At 42.8% G+C, this 19,739-nt stretch overlaps 2 protein-coding genes across 2 annotated transcripts; both read left to right on the top strand.

The window, feature by feature from the left end:
- Nucleotides 1–2,413: 2,413 nt before the first annotated feature.
- Nucleotides 2,414–4,718, top strand: slc18a3b (solute carrier family 18 member 3b). The gene has a single exon (XM_018761019.2). The coding sequence runs from the start codon at nucleotides 3,067–3,069 to the stop codon at nucleotides 4,663–4,665; it is 1,599 nt and encodes a 532-aa protein (XP_018616535.1). The 5' UTR covers nucleotides 2,414–3,066; the 3' UTR covers nucleotides 4,666–4,718.
- A 1,959-nt stretch (nucleotides 4,719–6,677) lies between these two features.
- chata (choline O-acetyltransferase a) lies at nucleotides 6,678–18,582 on the top strand. The gene is made up of 15 exons (XM_018761020.1): nucleotides 6,678–6,859; nucleotides 7,345–7,474; nucleotides 9,927–10,118; nucleotides 10,935–11,053; nucleotides 12,818–12,871; nucleotides 12,982–13,162; nucleotides 14,341–14,518; nucleotides 15,470–15,639; nucleotides 15,750–15,850; nucleotides 16,050–16,178; nucleotides 16,633–16,755; nucleotides 17,152–17,293; nucleotides 17,562–17,624; nucleotides 17,735–17,872; nucleotides 17,991–18,582. The coding sequence occupies exons 2-15, from the start codon at nucleotides 7,427–7,429 to the stop codon at nucleotides 18,249–18,251; spliced, it is 1,899 nt and encodes a 632-aa protein (XP_018616536.1). The 5' UTR covers nucleotides 6,678–6,859; nucleotides 7,345–7,426; the 3' UTR covers nucleotides 18,252–18,582.
- The last annotated feature ends 1,157 nt before the right edge of the window (nucleotides 18,583–19,739 follow it).

The following is a 19,739-nucleotide window of genomic DNA, read 5'->3' as shown; positions in this document are numbered from 1 at the left end:
TCCCACCATCTTGAGGGCTCTTTGGTAAGAATTGCTCATTGAACAAAATCACAGCGTAAATATTTAATAGCATTCTTGGGGGGTGCACTGGCTCAGCGGGTTTGGCCCACTCCTGCTCTCTGGCACGTCTAGGGCTTGAGTCCCACTTGGGGTGCCCTGCAACAGACTGGTGTCCCATCCAGGGTGTGTCCCCTCCCTCTCTGGGCTAGGCTCCAGCTCGCCATGACCCCGCTCAGGACAAGTGGCCTCAGCCTGTGTGTGTGCGTGTGTCATTCTTCGTTTACCTTATATTTGCCCATATGGATAATGTCCTTCCTTAAATAGATCAACCGGAAGTAGAGCAGCACACATTTACTAAATGTATTCTGCCATCTCGAGCCCTTGCACTGCGACAAATTAGCAATAAAGCTTTTATAACTTACAGAGTCATGCCTTGGAGTAACACCAAAAAAAGAAATCCACCAAAGAGGAAGGGAATAAGTGTAGGTCAAAAACTCAAGGACTTCCACTTACAGTCATCAGGAGACTCCCTGAAGAAATCTTCATCACCTTGTGACCTTCCACCATACTAATTTCTTTATTAGCAGAACGTGTGGGGTTCATTGTCCTGTTTGTAGTTCAGCAGTGGTTCACTATAAACCTGGAGTAAAAAGCTGGCTAAGCCCTCTGTATGAACTTTTGTTCCAAGTGACCTCTTAAATAATGATCTCATTGTGTTCACTGAAACCCTTGCATGATTTACAAGAGTTAAACCCCAGAGCTTTGGCCAAGCACACACTTTTTTTTTTTTTTTTTAAATCCTACGAATCGGCAGTGTGTCTTAATTGTCTTATCCTGTGAGTGACCTGGCAGTGATTATTCTAATTACAATAACTATCTGCTTAAATGTTACGGCTAAGAAGAAATTCCAAAGGAATCGACTGATACAGTTGCATTAATGAAATTCTGTAGAGGTTTTTTTTCTAGTTTTATGCATGATTGAAGAATACATATGAGCGCAATGTCCTCAGTAAGTCAGCAGAAATACAAAAAGCACATCCTTCAAAGTGTTTTGTGATGAGACATTTGAATACATATGGTGAGTCTGGGGTTCGAGTGCCGCTTAGGGTGCCTTGCGATGGACTGGCGTCCCGTCCTGGGTGCGTCCCCTCCCCCTCCGGCCTTACGCCCTATGTTACCAGGTTGGCTCCGGTTCCCCGTGACCCCCTATGGGACAAGCGGTTCTGAAAATGCGTGCGAGAGAAATAAGTGCCTGTAAGGTTTGTGTGGGGTCTTGAAGGTGCTGGTCACGTCACTATGTACTCTGCACACTGAAGGTCAAGAGTTCCCTGGTTATCCTCGCAGTCCACCTGACCTGTGCTATTATGGTAGCGCCGAGAAGAAATACACGAACAAATCTCTGCCCGCTTGAACAGTTCTTCCTAGTCTGCTGTAAGTGACTGGACCGTTTAGTCTTGTCTGGTCAGTCTCGGCAGAGGCACAGACACACGTGTGTGCGTTGTTTCACTGCCACCCCTCCCATCCCTTATTTATGCTTGTTGCACTTCCATTTTCATATGACTCTTTCCACTGGTCACTATGGAATTGCCGAATGATCTCCCACATCCAGCCCCAGTGCTCCAACAAAGAGCTCTGCATCAGCTGACTAGAAGTCCTCCTGGTGTTGCTGCTGCTGACAGATGGGTCCCTGGAGCACATTCAGTTCAATGGTGAGAACAAGTATAGCGCTGAATTGACTCACTGCTTCAATCAGACATATTTCACTGGTCGATTATGCGGAAATTCCTGTGGCAAGTAGATAGAATCAATTGCACATATCAGCGACAGCTGCAAATTCCTCAGACATCAATTTCGTAAATAATGTTGTATATCTCCTAATAGGAAAGATTTTTAAAAAAAATACTAAGATTAAAGCTGGGACAGAAGGCTATGGCGCATTTAACACAACCCTGTTATTAATTGCAATAATCTTCCACGGAACACACTCTTCTGCCTTTAAAAAAAAAAAAAGTTCATTAAGGGAATGGTCTACAGGAAAGCCACACATTAAACTGATCATTCATTGCAGTGCCCCTCTGAAAGCGGATTCTTGTCAATGATCATGACACACAGGTGGTAACAGCTCGCTCTCAAAAAGCTTTGCGCGTTATGCACAGGTGTGCGCGCGCGCGCAGACCACACACACACAAAAGCACTCAAGTACCTCTTAAGAAACAGCGCTTAAACACACATCTCCCAGCAATACGAAAGGAGTCCGTCCACTCCGGAGACACGCTCCTGTCCGACAGTCCCGGGTTCACCCACCCACCGCACGCCTTTATTGAAGCGCTGCTCTTCCTTATTGGCTAAGGGTTGTCCATGTGTTCAATTAACATATGAGACGCAACGTGGAAGGAAACACTTGGAGGGAGGAGGGAGGAGGGGGCGAAGCTGACGGTGCGTCACAGCCCCTTGGAAAAAAAAAAAAAAAAACGTGAAAATGGAAGTAAAGGGTCGGGAAAGGCAGGAGTAAAATTCTTGCCAATGGCAACAAAAGCCCCGGTGTCCTCAGATGCGGAGCCACAGCGCAGTGTTACAGGTGGCACAAGGAAGGTATGCGATGCGGAGGCGAGGACCTGGCAGGCAGGCAGGCAGGGGGGTGTGAAGTTCAGTGAAATGGCAGGAAAAACTGCTGAAGAATAAGTTGAGATGGAGGGCGAGAAGATGAGAAGTTGAAGAGGAACGTGCGCTCGGCTGCGTCACCTCACCGGCAGCGCGGAGAAAACCATCCATGCAGTAGCAGCATCGCCGGGTACCAAGGGTGACATGCTGTGAAGTCCAGCAGGGGGAAATGATGATGGTGATGAAGAACTGCGGCACGAAGAAGATATTATAAAGCCCGGGGAAACAAAAGTTTCTGGGCACCCGGAGCCTCGGCAGCCTGGTGGCGCGCGCAGAGTAAGTGGGAGCGCAAGGGAGTGAAACAAATGCGCACGACGCGCGTGGTTTGCGCCGCCTTGATAGCCCGAGTCTCTGATCAGAAGTGAGGCGCTCGCTTGCTTGCAGTGAGAACCAGAACGTGGCGAAATGATGGATTCGGAAGGATCCGCCGGGCTGGCGAAATCGGCCGCCGTGAAACTCTCGGAGATGGGGGAGAGAACGAAGCAGCTCGGAACAGCCATGCAGGACCCCAATCGACAGAGGCGCATTATATTAGTCATCGTGTGTGTGGCTCTCCTCTTAGATAACATGCTCTACATGGTCATCGTGCCCATCATACCCGACTACCTCGCCGATCTGGAAAGCGAGCATTCGGATCGCAGCCACGATGCGAGTTGGGCCAACGCTTCCGCGAACCACACGGGCCACGGCAGCAAGGTCTCCCGGGACAACCTGGACGTGCAGATAGGGGTTCTCTTCGCCTCCAAAGCCATCCTGCAGCTCTTGGTGAACCCCCTGTCCGGGACGTTCATCGACAGGGTCGGGTACGACCTTCCGCTCCTCATCGGACTCACGGTCATGTTCCTGTCCACGTGCATCTTCGCGTTCGCCGAGAACTACGGCACGCTGTTCGCGGCGCGCAGCCTGCAGGGTCTCGGCTCCGCCTTCGCGGACACGTCCGGCATCGCCATGATCGCCGACAAGTACACGGAGGAGGCCGAGAGGAGCAGAGCCCTGGGCATCGCGCTCGCCTTCATCTCCTTCGGCAGCCTCGTGGCGCCGCCCTTCGGCGGCGTGCTCTACGAGTTCGCGGGCAAGCGCGTGCCCTTCATCGTGCTCGCGTGCGTCTGCCTCGCGGACGGCGTGCTCTTCCTCACCGTGATCAAGCCGTTCGCCAGCAGGACTCGAGAGAACATGCCGGTGGGCACGCCCATCTACCGGCTCATGATCGACCCCTACATCGCGGTGGTCGCCGGGGCCCTGACCGTGTGCAACATCCCGCTGGCCTTCCTGGAGCCCACCATAGCGAACTGGATGGAGAGCACCATGAACGCCACCAAGTGGGAGATGGGCCTCACGTGGCTGCCAGCCTTCTTCCCGCACGTTCTCGGCGTGTACATCACCGTGAAGTTAGCCGCGCAGTACCCCAACTTGCAGTGGTTCTACGGGGCCGTCGGCATGGTCATAATCGGGGCCAGTTCGTGCACCGTTCCAGCGTGCAAAAACTTCGGCGAGCTCATCGCCCCGCTCTGCGGCATCTGCTTCGGCATCGCGCTGGTGGACACCGCCCTGCTGCCCACGCTCGCCTTCCTGGTGGACGTGCGCCACGTCTCCGTGTACGGCAGCGTGTACGCCATCGCGGACATCTCGTACTCGGTCGCGTACGCCATGGGGCCCATCGTCGCCGGGCAGATCGTGCACAACCTCGGCTTCGTGCAGCTCAACCTCGGCATGGGCCTCGTCAACGTGCTTTACGCGCCCGCCCTGCTCCTGCTCAGAAATGTGTGCCAGATGAAGCCCTCCTACTCGGAGAGGAACGTGCTCCTGGAGGAAGGACCCCAGGGACTCTACGATACCATCAAGATGGAAGAGCGCAGAAGCAAGACCAAGAGGAAGGGCTACAGTTCATCGGGCGGCTGCGTGGCCGCTGATGAGAACGGCATCGTCGACACCTTGAGAGGACGGTCGAGGTCGTACTCCGAGGAGGAGGAGGAATCTTCGGGGCCAGAATTAGAATATAGCTAAAATAAATAAATGAACCGTTGAAATAACACTAGGACACCCGCTCCCCCCCCCCCCCCCCCGTGACTGCTGGAACAGTAAACCTACGGAACAGTACTATAGGTACACTTGCCATGTAATGTACTAATGTGCAACATATTTACCTGACACACCCAATCATGACTGTGTAACCAGTTATTTCCTTATTTTTCTCTCCAGTTACTTTAATCGACTGACATTACTTAAATTAGGTTTAATGTATAATAATGTATTTGGGGGAAAAAAAAAAAAAATAGAAAGCCGTTTAATTATCTAGACGTATAACTGCAGTATTGTGAGAAGTTATTAAAAACGAATTTGTGTGGGGAAAAATATCTCATAGATCTGTAAAAAGGTAAATAGACTCCAAAGGGTAAATGTATTCCGAAGATATATTTGCATATTCAGGGACTCTAACCTCTCGCGAAAAACGAGGCTGTTCAAAGTGTCCGTTTTCAAAAACATAACTTGAACGTTTTTTTTTTTAAATATATTTTTTCATTGTATGCTATGTAACCATTACCTTATTTGCTGATATTGTTATCATAAAGTATGTCATACGAAACCTTGCATTGAAATAAACCGAGTTTTGGCATCTCCTTTTGTTCTGGAATTTTCTGTTCAAATATGTTCATGGAATCGTTGTCTGTTGTATAAAATGTTCAAGTCGCCTCCACATTCCGTGTAAATAGTATATAACAAAGTTTAGTGAAACTGTATCTTTTCGTACGTTTTCAGCCGAGAAAGAAGAAGAAAATTGGTCAAAGCTCATTGTATCACCAAACTTATTTTCATTTTAATAAATATGGAGATTTACACGTGAGCCGGGAAATATTTTTACATTTGAAGGAATAAAATGCACAATTTTACTTAGAAATACGTGGAACATCACAAACATGTTTTCCTCGTGCCATTACGACTACACAAGCACACGGAAATATGAATATATATATGCTTAATTTAATCCGTTATACAGCAAGATTTTCACTTCTGATCCTTTATTCCTATTTAAAAAGCACTTTAAAACTGCTTACAGTAGCTATACAGTAAATAAAATACACAACTTCAAGTTTAACAGAACTTTAAATGTAGTCGCCAAAATAATGACGTAAAATAACTATTATTATATATTAATAGTTTGCTATTATTAGACTACAATTTAGGGCAGCCCCCCCCCCCAAAAAAAAAAACAAGAGAAACGCGGAATGGTAGGGAAACGAAAAAGGGAAAGATGAGATTTGACACGATGACAAGATTTTACTGATTTTTCCAAGGTAAAACCCGTTACGACCAAACTGCCTCCGAGAGTCGCGGCGGATTCATTGATGACCTGCGGAGAAGAGCGCTAATTGATACAACATGTTCAATTAATGTCTTCCTGCCCGTCCATGTAGTGATGAAATGATGAAATGTTCCCCATTCATTAGGACGGATGGTGCGGAATAGTGTCCGCCGCTACTCCACTGACGGAAATAAGTTCCAGAGCAGCAGATATTATATTAAAACAGAACAAATGGATGCTATTTTTAAAGATACGCAGCTGCACGCGCATCCTCCGCGTGAAACTCAGACGTAAACGAAACAATACTCTTCAAAGGCCTTTTAGCTCGCCGTTAAACCACGTGTCTGCTCAAGCAAGTCGTGTATGAAACATCATCATGTGATTTTATTTATAGTGGAGTTTATTTCGACGGATGACTCTAAGAAAATGTATCGATTCAAGCGCCCAAAGTAACGTCTTCCAGCGAGTAAAGCTGTTCGCTGCTGATGGGTAAGAGCCCCCCCCCCCGCCACCCTCACACGCCCCTCGCACCCGCTTGGCCGCTGGTTCGAAAAGAGCCGGCAGATAACCCTCTCTCATTTCCGCGAATGGAGGGGGGGAGGGGAACGGGACTCTGCGGTGGTGGGCGGAGTCTCCGCCCTGCGTGCGGGACACGCACCTACGAGCATCTTCGCGGAGCGCACTGTCCACCTCCCAGCCGGCAACGGGTGGCGAACGAGGATGCCGAGAAGCGGCGAGAGCGCGAACGACGCCCAAGTCGCCTGAAGCCGCAGCCGGGATGCGTCGTGCAGAGCGCGCAGGCACGGACGGAGAGCCCCGACCATGACCCGGCGCTCACTTCTTGGACCTCCTGAACAGTTACAGTATCCCTGGACCTGCTCAACATCCATCGTCCGGGTAAGAAAGAAGGCAAGTTCAGTGTTTTAAAAAGTACCCTTTTTGCCGCGCGCGTTCCACAGCAATATTTATTAAACTCCTTAGTAACTCTATTCGTCCTTGCAGTTATTAGTGATCACTTATTGCGGGAACGTGATCGTTCCTTCCCCAGAATCTGGAAAAAAAAAAAAAATAATAATAACAATAACGCACTGGACTGTTTTTAACACGTGATACAATTTAGAAGTTGATCCAAGAACATTACTGATTGGGATGGTTTCTAAACTGCACTATATTCAGTGTTTCTGGTAACATTTATACAGGTAACCGTTTGCAAAGAGGTTTAAAGGTGGCTGATGGTTCCAGTAGGAACCATCCAACCAAAGGAAGTATCGAGTGTGTTTTCAGGGATGCATTTAAGCCAAAAGTGGCAATATTTGAATGGGAGGGGGCAAATTTAAGTGAGTAGTGACCGGTGTCTGTTCTTCCTTTCTCTCCCTGTTCAGTGAGTGTGGAGCAGGAGCGCTGCCATCAGCTCAGGGGGGCTCCCACATTTCTGCTGCCCGAGTGGTCCTTTCTGCCACCAGCATGCCTGTTCTTGATCGAGAGCAGCCCAAAGGCCCCAGTGACAGCCATGTAAATACATCTTATTTATTTTAAAGGGCTCTATTCAAATACTTTCGCATTCTTTTACACGTTAATATATGTTTAACAAAAACACCTGTTCAAATGCATTCATATGTGTGGAAAGGATACTCTGTACCCGCAAGGATCGTATCAACAGGTTACATTGTAAGATGACATATATTGTATACAGTAATCAGTATACCATTCTCAAAATTATCAGACAGCCTCCTACATTATTAATAATTTAAATTCTTAGCAGACTCAGTACTTTCAGGCTCATTTGTACCATACTCTAATGGAACAAGATATAAAAACATAAAGTTATCATACAAGTAATGATGCTCTGTACTACTTTTTAACATAATCTGAGGAAATCTGCAAGTTAATGAAATGGATTACTAGGTGAATGCTGTGGTCTGTGTGTTCTTGCATTTAAGATTTGTTAAAACCAAAATTACAGTTACTCAGGATGATAAATAGTGTAGGGGGACACGGTGGTACAGCGGGTCTGGCCAGTGCCAGCTGTGTGATGGGTGGGGGGTTTGAGCCCCGCTTGGAACCCGGGATACCCTTGGAACAAGTGGTTGTAGACGTTGGTTGGATAAATACTGTAAAGTCGGAAATGGTTCATGCATCAATACAGCTACAAAAGATACATTTAAGCAAAGTGATTCGGAAGAATACAGTGGGGCAGCCGGTAGCATTGTGGTTACTACTGCTGCTGCCTTTGAACACAAAGGTTGTAGGTTCAAGTCTCCCCTTTAGCTCTTATATCCTTGAGCAAGATGCTTGTTGCTGTGTAAATGGATAAATAATTGTAAATCACTTTGGAGAAAAGTGTCAGATAAATGTGTGTATATATCTTAATACATGGTATTATTTGCTTCCTATTTAATCTAGTTTGTATTTCTATAGCATATAGCCTTCTCCCCACTTATCTGTGGAAGCATTACCAGTGAAGTGCTAATCCATCTGAAATAGTTCACTGCCCCACAAATATTACTTCCTGAATGGTTTTCTGCCACTGTTTTGGACATTAATATCTCAACATGCCACCTGATATAAAAAAAACAATGCTACACTGATGTCACAGGCAGTTTTCAACTATATAACGGGCAGAAATAACTACCGGGTTCCTTCTGACAAATTGAAAATCCAAATGAAGACACTCATGCACTGTTTACTGCAGATGCATTACTTGTCAGGTATTGGAGGGGCCAAAATATTACTAACTGTACTCCAAGGATTCATATACAGATTTTGCTGGGGAAAAATGAGGTTTGTATTAAAGTGGGGGTGCGCCCCCTTGTTATGCCTATGGCTTGACATCACTGTCACTTACTATTTGCTTTTTTACAGGGTCTTCCATTGCCGCACTCGAAAGATCACAACATCTAACCAGAATTTTAATGCTTAGAGCAAACTTTTCCACCCGCCTCTACCATCTATTATCCAAGATTAGCCTAGTTGGCTATGGTTACTAAAGAAACAACAAACAAGATCGCCACTCTATGGTATCTAATCATCCATTCCAGTTACTGTATTTCATCTCTCAGGAATCGTATCCAGGGGAAATCTCTCTTCCAAGTACAATTCTAGCAGTACTGAAAAGACTTGGATGAAAAAACCCCCCAGATCACAACACAGAAATTAGACTTTCTTTATACCAGCACATTATTTTTCCATTTTAGCAATGATAGTTAATGTTTCATTACAGAATGTAGAATTCATTCTGGTCACAAAAATGACTGTGTTATACCCCTTGGTGAATTATCAGTCTTTCATTATTTTGTACCTAGATGTTACAAATCAGAGGCATCCTGAGGTGCAAATTCAGCCAGGATAATATTTCCAGAAAACAGGAAGCTTTGTCTGACCTCTAAATATCACTGGCCATTGTGGAATTGACCTGCTTTTGGTGACAATGTTTTTGTTATTGAAAAAAAAAATATGTTTTAGTTAACAGAATTGTAAACCAAATCAAACAGAAAATTTAGTTCACTTAAAATGTGTTTCTTGGTGAAAGTGTATATTTATCTGTATGTTGAATATAAGCATTGGACCCTTCATACAATCATAAATTAATTGCATCAGTAATTTGCATTAATTAAAACACTTTTTTTCACATCCAAAGAGGGAAGTATTCCTGCCTATTAGGCTTTAAAATTTATTCTTCATGTGTCTCTGAGCAATTTCTTTCAATAATTCATTGCTGCCCCAGGAATACAGACTTAAAAGAAAGTTTTTAGATAGTTATTCAAAAATGAGAACGAAGTTACTGAATTGATATCATACAACATCGCTGATAGTACTGATATGTATAACATGCTTCTTATACTATACTGAATTTAAATTAAAATTTAAACAGTATTTTTACATTATGTGATTGCAATGTGTTTTTGGGATATTGGCATTGTTTTCTGTTGGTTTACATTGTCTTGTTGACTCTTTGTTTGGTAAGGTTTTGCCCAAGCTGCCAGTTCCTGCACTGGAACAAACATTAGACATGTATCTCAAGGGAATGGAGCACCTGGCTACACCAGAGCAGTTCAGGAAGACCAGAGAAATCGTGGAGAAGTTCAGGGCCCCAGGGGGCCAAGGAGAGTTGCTTCAGAAGAAGCTGCTAGAGAGGAGAGACAAAACTGACAACTGGGTAAATACCCCGGGTATATTTTCGGCAGCCAGCATGAAATCCATTTCCACACATTTAAAAGGCGGCATGCCCGCCAAATACAATTTTCCCAAGCATCTTTGCTTAATTCTCAGCAGAACGTATCAGATCTTACTCCCAGCAGCATGTGTCTTTTCCATGCATGGACGATACTTGCATCTCCGCTAATGGAGTATTTCTGCAGTAGGGCTTATCTGTTCTCATAAACAAGACTCAGCTGATAACTGGGACTTATGCATCCCACCCTCTCTGACCCGTTAATGAACATTAAGTAGCATGTTTGTCATTCTTTGATGAATTATCGTGAGCAGTCCGCTGATTCAAGGCACGACTTGCGAGGGATGACACAATGCACGTAAACGATTACAAAGGAGCAAAGAGGGAAAGAGGAGCAGTACGGCAGAGGGGCGCAGATCCATCACGTATTTCACTGTTTCTTGCAAGCTGAAACCCTCCGCAGCATAAATGTGACCAGCCACTGAAGGATTAATCTGTTTCTGAAAAATCTATCAAATGCAGAGAGCTACACATGACTTCTCTCGCTCTTCTAGAGGAGGGACGTTGGCTTCACAGAACCATGTTGATGTCGTTCCTTACTCAATTGTCCGCAAGGCCACAATTTAAATGGAAAATGTTCCAGCCTCCTTTACAATGAACGTTGCCATATGTTAAGATCAGTTTAGTAAAACAAACAGTGCAACAGCAACAGTCAACAGAACAGTGATGTTGGTTATTATGTGGCACAAGGGCAACATGCACAGTAAATGCTATTACAGCTGCATATTGTTTATGTTTCAGGTGTATGACTACTGGCTTGAAGATATGTACTTAAATAACAGATTAGCTCTACCAGTCAATTCCAGTCCTGTGATGGTTTTCCCAAAACAGACCTTCAGAGATCGTAGTGACTCGCTCAGGTGAGAACTGATTAAATGAAGTGAATGAACAATGCGTTTAATATGATACAGATTATATCTGGAAATCATACAGTAATCTTTAATATATGAATGTATCCCTGACAAAATATGCTGCAAAAATGTTATGAAGATGTCGTGCATCTAAATGTGTTCCTTAAGTTCTTCAATAATTTTAATGTTCATCAGCTTTTCCGTGCTCTAGGGCAGTTTTTAATGCCTCTTTAAAACAACAATAACATTTAAGGACAATAAAGAAAGTTACTGATAATTTATCAGTATTATGTAGTTTACTTGACATTTCTATCCAACTTAAATTTGCCCATTTAGATGGCTGGATATTTTAAAGAGAACAATTCAGGTAAATCTTCTTTAAGCACAGTACAAGACTACCGGGAGTGGGTTTTGAACCAGCATCCTTCAGATTAAAACAGCATATTTTTAACCACTGCAGTTAAAAAAGAACTTCTCCTACCTTCTCCTAACCACACATTAAATTTACAGTACATTTACATTTATTAATTTTGCACATTTTCTCACAGAAAAATAAAATGAGTCCATTACATCAACAGACAGATGAAATTAATATATAGCTATTTAACAGGTGAATACTAGTACTTCTTATTCTTTTATAATTAGACATTGTGGGTAATGTACTGTTTGCACCAACTAGGCCATAAATTCTATACTTTGCTTTTTATGGAGTACTAACTAATCATTTCCAGAGTTCTGAGTAAAACTAAATACAGTGACAAATATAATTGTTACCAGGCTTAAGGACCAATATGAGGCTAATAACCCGTTTAACATCCTCTGAATGGTGTGCTCAAGCTCCTATTTATATTGGTCTGGCTTTGTGTACTACAACTAGATGAATTAGATAAGACATGAGGGCTGATGTGTCTGTTTTTTTTCTGTAACTCAAAACACTCTCCTTTTGCTATCACATATGGAACTCTCCAGTACAGCAACGTAATCTACCCCATCTGATTGAATTACCCTTGCAAATCTGAGAGGCAGAAGGGTGGAGACAGATGAAGCTGTAGGCACATGATGGCAAATCTGAAGACTGTACAGCACCCACCAATCGCCCTGACATCTGAGCTGGTTGTTCTTTCACTTTCAGTAACTGCACTATAAATAAGTACAATATTAACAAGTACTTCAGTTGCTCGGCCCTCGGATTACGGCTCCAAAGGCAGCAATGTTTATGGCCCTAGTCCAGGACATTGTGGGTCCAGGGTCGTACCGAAGCGATCCCAGAAGTGCTGTCCATAAAAATGCACGGATATACAGTAGCCTGTTTTGCTCCATGTGTGATGTCATAGCACTCTAGCGATGTCACATTCATCACCGCAGCTCCAGCTACACTGATAACTCCACAAATTCCGAACACCAAAATATCAGGGATAACGAAGGTGCCTTGACAAGTATTACATTGAAACGAAACATATTTAGTATTTTTTTTTTTTAATTTTAGTTCATGTGATATTTTAATATTTTATACGTAGGAACTGTCTTCTGCTGTTTATATTTACAGGTTTAATTATTGCAATTTTCATGCTTTATTTCCATGTTGTAGTGTTTTCAATGAGTTTACAATGAGGTGAATATTCATCAGTTTTGAGGAATGCTGAATAAATGCATATAAGCTGGGAGATGTTACTGGAATGCTCTCGGTAACACTATTTAGACAGGTATTTGTCCATTTTTCTGGTATTTGGCCAGTTTTCTGAACTGTATATATTATCTTATGTATTTTTTCAGATTTGCTGCCCGTCTAATATCAGAAGTTTTGGAATACAAGGCTCAGCTTGATGGGTAAGTTTAGCTGTACAATACTTTTGGTATTTTAACTATAATTTTATGAAAGGGACAGTCCGTCTCCAGATTCGCAAACGGAATTGTAACCCACGGACTGTGCATGCCAGACGAACCCTGCCAGTGGACTACGCTCGGGGACAGCTAGCTGGCACCCCCCTGTGTATGGAGCAGTATTATCGACTCTTCACTTCCTACCGCCTCCCTGGGCTCAAGAAGGACACACTGGTTGCACAGAAGAGCAGCGTGATGCCAGAGCCAGAGCACATCATTGTGGCCTGTAAAAACCAGGTAAGAATCATTCCTTGGAAAAATACAGCAACTGAATTTGTTTATATTCAGCACAACAGCTTTAAGGGCGTTATCGATACATCATTTGAACCTAGACCGTATAAATGAACACTCTAAAATATTTTTGAGAACACAATAAAATGCCAACCTGGTTATTTGTATAACAGCGGCTGCAGTCTAGCTACCAGTTTCAAAGGTGATGTTGCACAATCCTAGCTGGCAATTTTCGCTTTTGCAAAAGTGATACATATACAATGGCGATAATGTATTTCACACAGTGCAGTACAATTGAATCTTATCCATTTTTATTAACAAGAATATAAGACAATGCAAATCTGTAATTGTTCCATTATTATTAATGTTCAAATTGTAGCATCTATTTTGTCGACATAATAATGGCTGTGCGGAAAGAAAGTTTAACGTCAACACGACTGAACCACGGTGCAGAGTTAACCTTTTTTTCTGTTCAATGACCGTATCTGGAATCCAGTGTACTGGAGAAGACAACATGCTTTGGTGGAAACCTACATCATGTATCAAGTTCCCTGTCGTTTGCTCTCCACACATCATTAGGAAGTGGCAAAATAGGAGGTCTTACCTGGAAATCCTTTCTGGGGCAATCAATCTGTGTCCCATGAGGTAGTGTCTGGGGGGGATGCAGAGGTGTCACTAAATTAACATTAATTGAATCTGCCAGTTGTCTAAGAGATGCTGTAGGACACAAGAACAATTGATTGCTGCAATAACATCTTTTTGAGCTGGTCACTGACACAGTTGACTTTATTTGTTATCGCTGCCTTTATAAATTTGTCCGATACAGTTGTTTTAATTCTTTTGCTTTAATTGCATAACCAATAAAGTCAATGTTACATTTGAGTAACACATTAGCCACGTAACTGAAACACATTTTCAAATATAGCTAGCAAAATTACATTTGCAATAAACCAACGTCATGTTTATACGGACAGAGCAGAACAACCAATTTTAATATAAACAGTTACTTAGACAAACAGACTTATGCTTATTTGAAACAGCACTCCTGATATAACATTTTTTTTTCATAAACTGTTTCTTGTACCTTTACCAGATTGTGCAATATCGTGCCATGTGCCCGTTTCTCTGCAGGTTATCTTCTATTTTGAGTCTTCATACTGGTGTTTATTGCCTCCCTGTCTTAGTTCTTCATGCTGGATGTGCTGATAAACTTCCGCCGGCTCAATGAGAGTGACCTCCTGGCTCAGCTGGAAAAAATAGCAAAAATGGCGGAGAACTTAGATGAGCACCTCCCCAGCATTGGCCTGCTTACATCGGATGGGAGAACAGAGTGGGCCGAAGCCAGGGCCCTGCTAATCAAAGGTTAGATGTTGACAAACTGTACAACACAGCACAATGTTTTTTCCTCGCGATAACGGCTAGGAACTTTATTTTATCTATGAAGTGCTGTACTACAGACAAAGACATCCACTAAAATATGCACATCTAGTGGAGTGTTATTGAAATGCCTGAACTTAAAGTGAAACGTACAATAAAATGGACAGCTGTAAAATGGGCAAAATATAATTAAAAAATGGTAACATCTGTAAGTACTTTTGTATATTTTGTTACAGCAGCACGGTGACACAGCGAGTAGCGCTGCTGTCTCACAGCGCCTGGGTGGGGCGAGTGGACGTGGGTTCGATCTCCGCTCGGTCTGTGTGGAGTTTGATTGTTCTTCCTGTGTCTGAGTGGGTTTCCTCTGGGTGCTCTGGTTTCCTCCCACAGTCCAAAGACATGCTGTTCAGGTTCATCTGAAAATGTGTTCCACTGACGTATAGATGAGTGACCCAGTGTAAGTAGTGTATCTAGCAGTGTAAGTCACCGCGGTGAATAAGGTGTGTGGGCTGATAACACTACACAGAGTTCATTGGAAGTTGCTTTGGAGAAAAGTGTCTGATAAATAAATACATGTAAATGTACATAAGTCAAGTACACTCATACAATCTTCTTAAATTTATTAAAAATTGGTAATTTTTCAGTTCAATTCAACCGTCGGCAGAGCGACACAGCGCTAAACAACAGACAAATGCAAGAAAATAACCGAGAGCAATAACGCCTGGGATTTTGCACAAGTAAGCCAGCTGGCAGCTAAGGAGAGGAAAACGACAAAAAAAACCCAATCACAAAAAAGGGGGGAAGGACAAACAAGTATTAACTGCTGCCCATGCCTCCTTGCCAAGTTTTCAGTCCACTTGACTGGCGCTGACAAATGGAATTACAGGTGAAACAATGCGTGTAAACAGAGCTCAGCTTAGTCCCTGTCCTCCTTAGATTCCACCAACAGAGACTCTCTGGACATGATAGAGCGCTGTATATGCCTAGTATGTTTGGATGATGCCAGCGGGGTCGAGCTCACAGACACCAACCGCGCCTTACAGATGCTCCACGGAGGAGGTCGTGAGAGCAACGGGGGGAACCGCTGGTACGACAAGCCTATGCAGGTACCGGACACAAAACGGACACGCGTCAGCATCCCTGCATGCCACAGCATACATGCAGTGAACGGAAGTGAACCGAAAGATTCCCCCTTAAGTCATTCTGACTCTTTCAGTTTGTCGTAGGGGTGGACGGGGTCTGCGGCGTGGTATGTGAGCACTCTCCTTTTGAAGGAATCGTTCTTGTGCAGTGCACGGAGTTCCTACTCAAACGCATGTACGTCTAAAATCTTCCATGTTCCCAATAAAAACAGAACTAGAAGAACCTGAAAGCAATAGAAAGCATGCTGCTCACAGAGTGTGCAACTGCGCAAAATAAGATGTTATCAATAACTCTCGCCTAAGCTGCAACAAACTGGTATGGGTGTGACACGGTCACAGCAAGGGGTGCTGATCCTGTCGTGTGTTCTCCGCAGGATAGGGAGCCCCTCAAAGCTGGTGAGAGCTGCCAGCGTCACGGAGCTTCCAGCCCCCCGGAGACTACATTGGAAATGCTCGCCGGAGATCCAGACGCTCCTGATGTCCTCAGCCGAAAAACTGCAAAGGCAAATCGAACTCTTACGATCCTGCAGCGACCTATATCCCCACACCCATACAAATCAATGGTGTCAATTACGTCCCTCGCTTGCGTAGCACGTCCAGTTAATTAGCCATTACGCTACCTTGGTTAACGCTGCTTAATAGAATACTGTCACTCATTAGTCAGACAATCGACAAACACTTGATTCTAACAAATTAGCTTTTCAGACAAATGAGCTTTTACTGGCAAGATATAAAGTGTTGCTTGACTTTATAAAATGCTGTAACAACTTTTGAAACTGTTAGGCACTCATTGCTGCATCATAATTAACTGGATAATTAATTAAATTATTAATTAGGATTAAATTACTCTTATTACAGTGTCCGATTTAGGCAGATTCGGTGGAAGCAATAACAGTTACGTAAATGCCGACGGAATTTGTTTTCGCATTCTAAACCTCTCATTTTTGCACCCTTCAGGCTGGTCGGAAACCTTGACATGGATGTTTTTAAGTTTAAAACTTATGGAAAGGACTTCATTAAATCGCAGAAAATGAGCCCAGATGCTTTCATACAAGTCGCTCTGCAGTTTGCGTTTTACAGGTAGGATTCAGACACTGCCATCAAAAAAATCTTTGAAAACATCTCTAAATTAATTATATTTGACATAAACTGCTAAACAATTCCTTGAAAAAGGAGTCTTAAAATGAGTTATTATAATTACATCAATGTCAACATTTTTCTGTTATTCTTAATATATAAACCTTCACGGCGTTTCAGAACGACATGTACAATGATACTGGTATTAAATATTAGGGAAGCATAGAGATAAGAGTCAGAGTTCATATTCTCTTTGAAGCGACTGTTTATGAATCGTACCAGTATATTTCATCTAATATGTTTACTTCGCGCTTCATCCTTTCTGCAAATGAGCAAATTCTCGACGTTTTAAGCATTAAACAGAAAGAATGCATTCTGTCCATGTATCTGCGCATTCAGATGCCATGGGAGACTGGCGTCTACATACGAGAGCGCTTCTATCCGTCGTTTCCGAGAAGGCCGAGTGGACAACATCCGCTCCGCCACAGCAGAGGCCCTGGCCTTCGTGAAATCAATGACGGATGGGAAGATCTCTGTCCCCGTATGTCATTTTTCTTATTTACTCGCAATTACTGTATATCTCCCCTAGTCTGATTCATTACAATGTAACAAACGTGGAAAATGAGAAGCAGTGACGCGAGCTCAATCCCTCCCCCCCACCAGCCTGCATTCTTCCCCCACTCAGATCTTTCGCTCATGTGGAAGGTGGGGCAGGTATTTTACCTATTACGTATATGTGCATATACTTTGTATCGTATGCAGTATTTTGTCTATTATAAAATCTATTTTGGTTGGATTCCTTTTAATAGGATGCCGAAAAGATGAAAAAACTCTGGGAGGCAGTTGATGCCCAAACTAATTACACCATATTAGTAAGTATCACGTCTAACGATATCATTATTATTTACATAACTGGCCAGTCAATTAAAACTGATTAGAAACAACTCTTCTTCAAGTCTCAAAATTCAACTGACTTTTTTAGGCCATTACTGGACAAGCTATAGACAATCATCTACTTGGCCTGCGAGAGCTAGCTCGAGAATTAAAACTGGAAAAACCGGATATATTCGTGGATGAAACATACAGAATTAGCAACCGGTTCATTCTTTCTACCAGTCAGGTAAGCTGACCTGTCGTCTCTTTACGTCTGTCATGTCAGCAGCGAGGAGCTTTGTCATTGTCAATCTGAAGTGGCTCTCGCACCCCCCATACTCTGCGACATCCTACTCTCTGACCAGGTACCCACCACAGTGGACATGTTCTGCTGCTACGGCCCTGTGGTTCCCAACGGTTATGGTGCATGCTACAACCCACAGGCTGACCACGTAATCTTCTGCGTGTCCAGCTTCCGGGAGAGCACGGAGACCTGCTCAGCTATGTTTGTGAATGCCCTGGAAGAGAGCCTGGTGGAAATGAGAGATTTGTGCTGTAAGTGGAACGCAGCAGTAAAGCCCGCAGAACAGAAGAAGTCTGCGGTCGGGCCAGTAAAACGGAAGTAAGCCATAGCGGGGTATGAAAGCGGTGTTCTCATATCCCGTCCAATGTTTTGTACAGAACACTAAAGTACGTGTTGCATTTTAGTGATTTTTTTGTGTGCCGTGGTGCTTTTATTTCTGAAGACATAACTGCAGACAGTTTGGAGATTATATATGAGAGAACTTACGACCCATACCTCTTAATTTCAAAGCAGGCATCAGGACTCGGTCCTTACTTAATCGATAATAAGGCAACGATAAGAAAGATCTCCTGATGAAGAGCAAAATAAAAAGAATTCCTGGGTCACGTACAAAAGAAATGTGCACTTTTGTGTTTCATGTTACTGTAAATATGTTCCTGAAGGTTTATATATTTAAAAAGAATGTAAAGTGTAGGACAGTAAGGAAAATCTGTGTTGTGTGTACATCAATGAAAAATTAAGTAATACCTCACTGACTGCTGTTTCATTCACTTTATCTTTCTGTGGACTAAATGTATCTGTTACACTTTGTCAGTGAAAAATAAATGTTTATATGTAACACCTGTGGCAATAGTAGAACTAAGAAAAGATCTGAATCAGTTACATGTTAACGTATTAACGTTACAGTGTCTACCTTGTAATAGATCATGTAGCATATTTTAATGTACAAGAGTGGCTCTGTTAAGAAATTAACTGGACTGTCCTGTGTGTCCTGTGTATTATATTAAATCTATGCAATACAAAAATGTCAAAAGGGAAATATACATCTGGTGTGCAATAGCTAATGTTTTATGATCGTTTTATCAGCTATTTCATGTAACATCGGTTTCATGGCAGATAAATGTACAGTATGTTGTTGCAGTGAAAAAGTCTTAGAAGTAAGGCCAAGCTCATTGAATGTGGAATGTAGCAAGTTAAAAATAGTCGCACATACATTTGTTTTTATAACAAAACTGACGGTATTAGTAACTGTCAACATGCACACAAAAATGCACACAAACACTATGTGAGATCATGTATTACTGTTTACCGAAGCCAACCTGTTTCTGAGATTTAAAATACATTGAAATTATTTTACTTTATATACAAACACACTTCTGCAGTGCCAAATATTTATGATAGAATATTTAATTTCCTTTTTCAATGTTAATCTTGCGAAAAATGTAGGTTTTTAATTGTGAGCTTTGGACACAAACAATTTCACCTTGAGAGTAATACTGAAATGTTTCAGTTCAGAGATTTTTGTTGCATTTATTTCTGTTGATTTATTAATATCCAAGTTATTAACTCTTTTCTAGCATGAACTGTCAGTAGTTCATGTTTAATCACCATTCTTTACTTTCAGCATATTTCTGAATATTGCAGAAAAAAGTATTCAACTGTGATCTTTAGACAAAACACATTACTATTTATTTTTGTACAGTAGATACCATATAGAGTTAAAAGATGTATTTTCAATTAGATATATAGTATATGGAGAAATATGTGTATAAAATCTCTCATATTGTAATAAATGTGAAATGTATATTGA

The sequence above is a fragment of the Scleropages formosus genome, chromosome 24 (assembly GCF_900964775.1).
Source record: "Scleropages formosus chromosome 24, fSclFor1.1, whole genome shotgun sequence".
NCBI lineage: Eukaryota > Metazoa > Chordata > Actinopteri > Osteoglossiformes > Osteoglossidae > Scleropages > Scleropages formosus.
The sequence above is the reverse complement of the archived record's forward strand: the minus strand, read 5'-3'. Positions and strand labels throughout refer to the sequence as shown.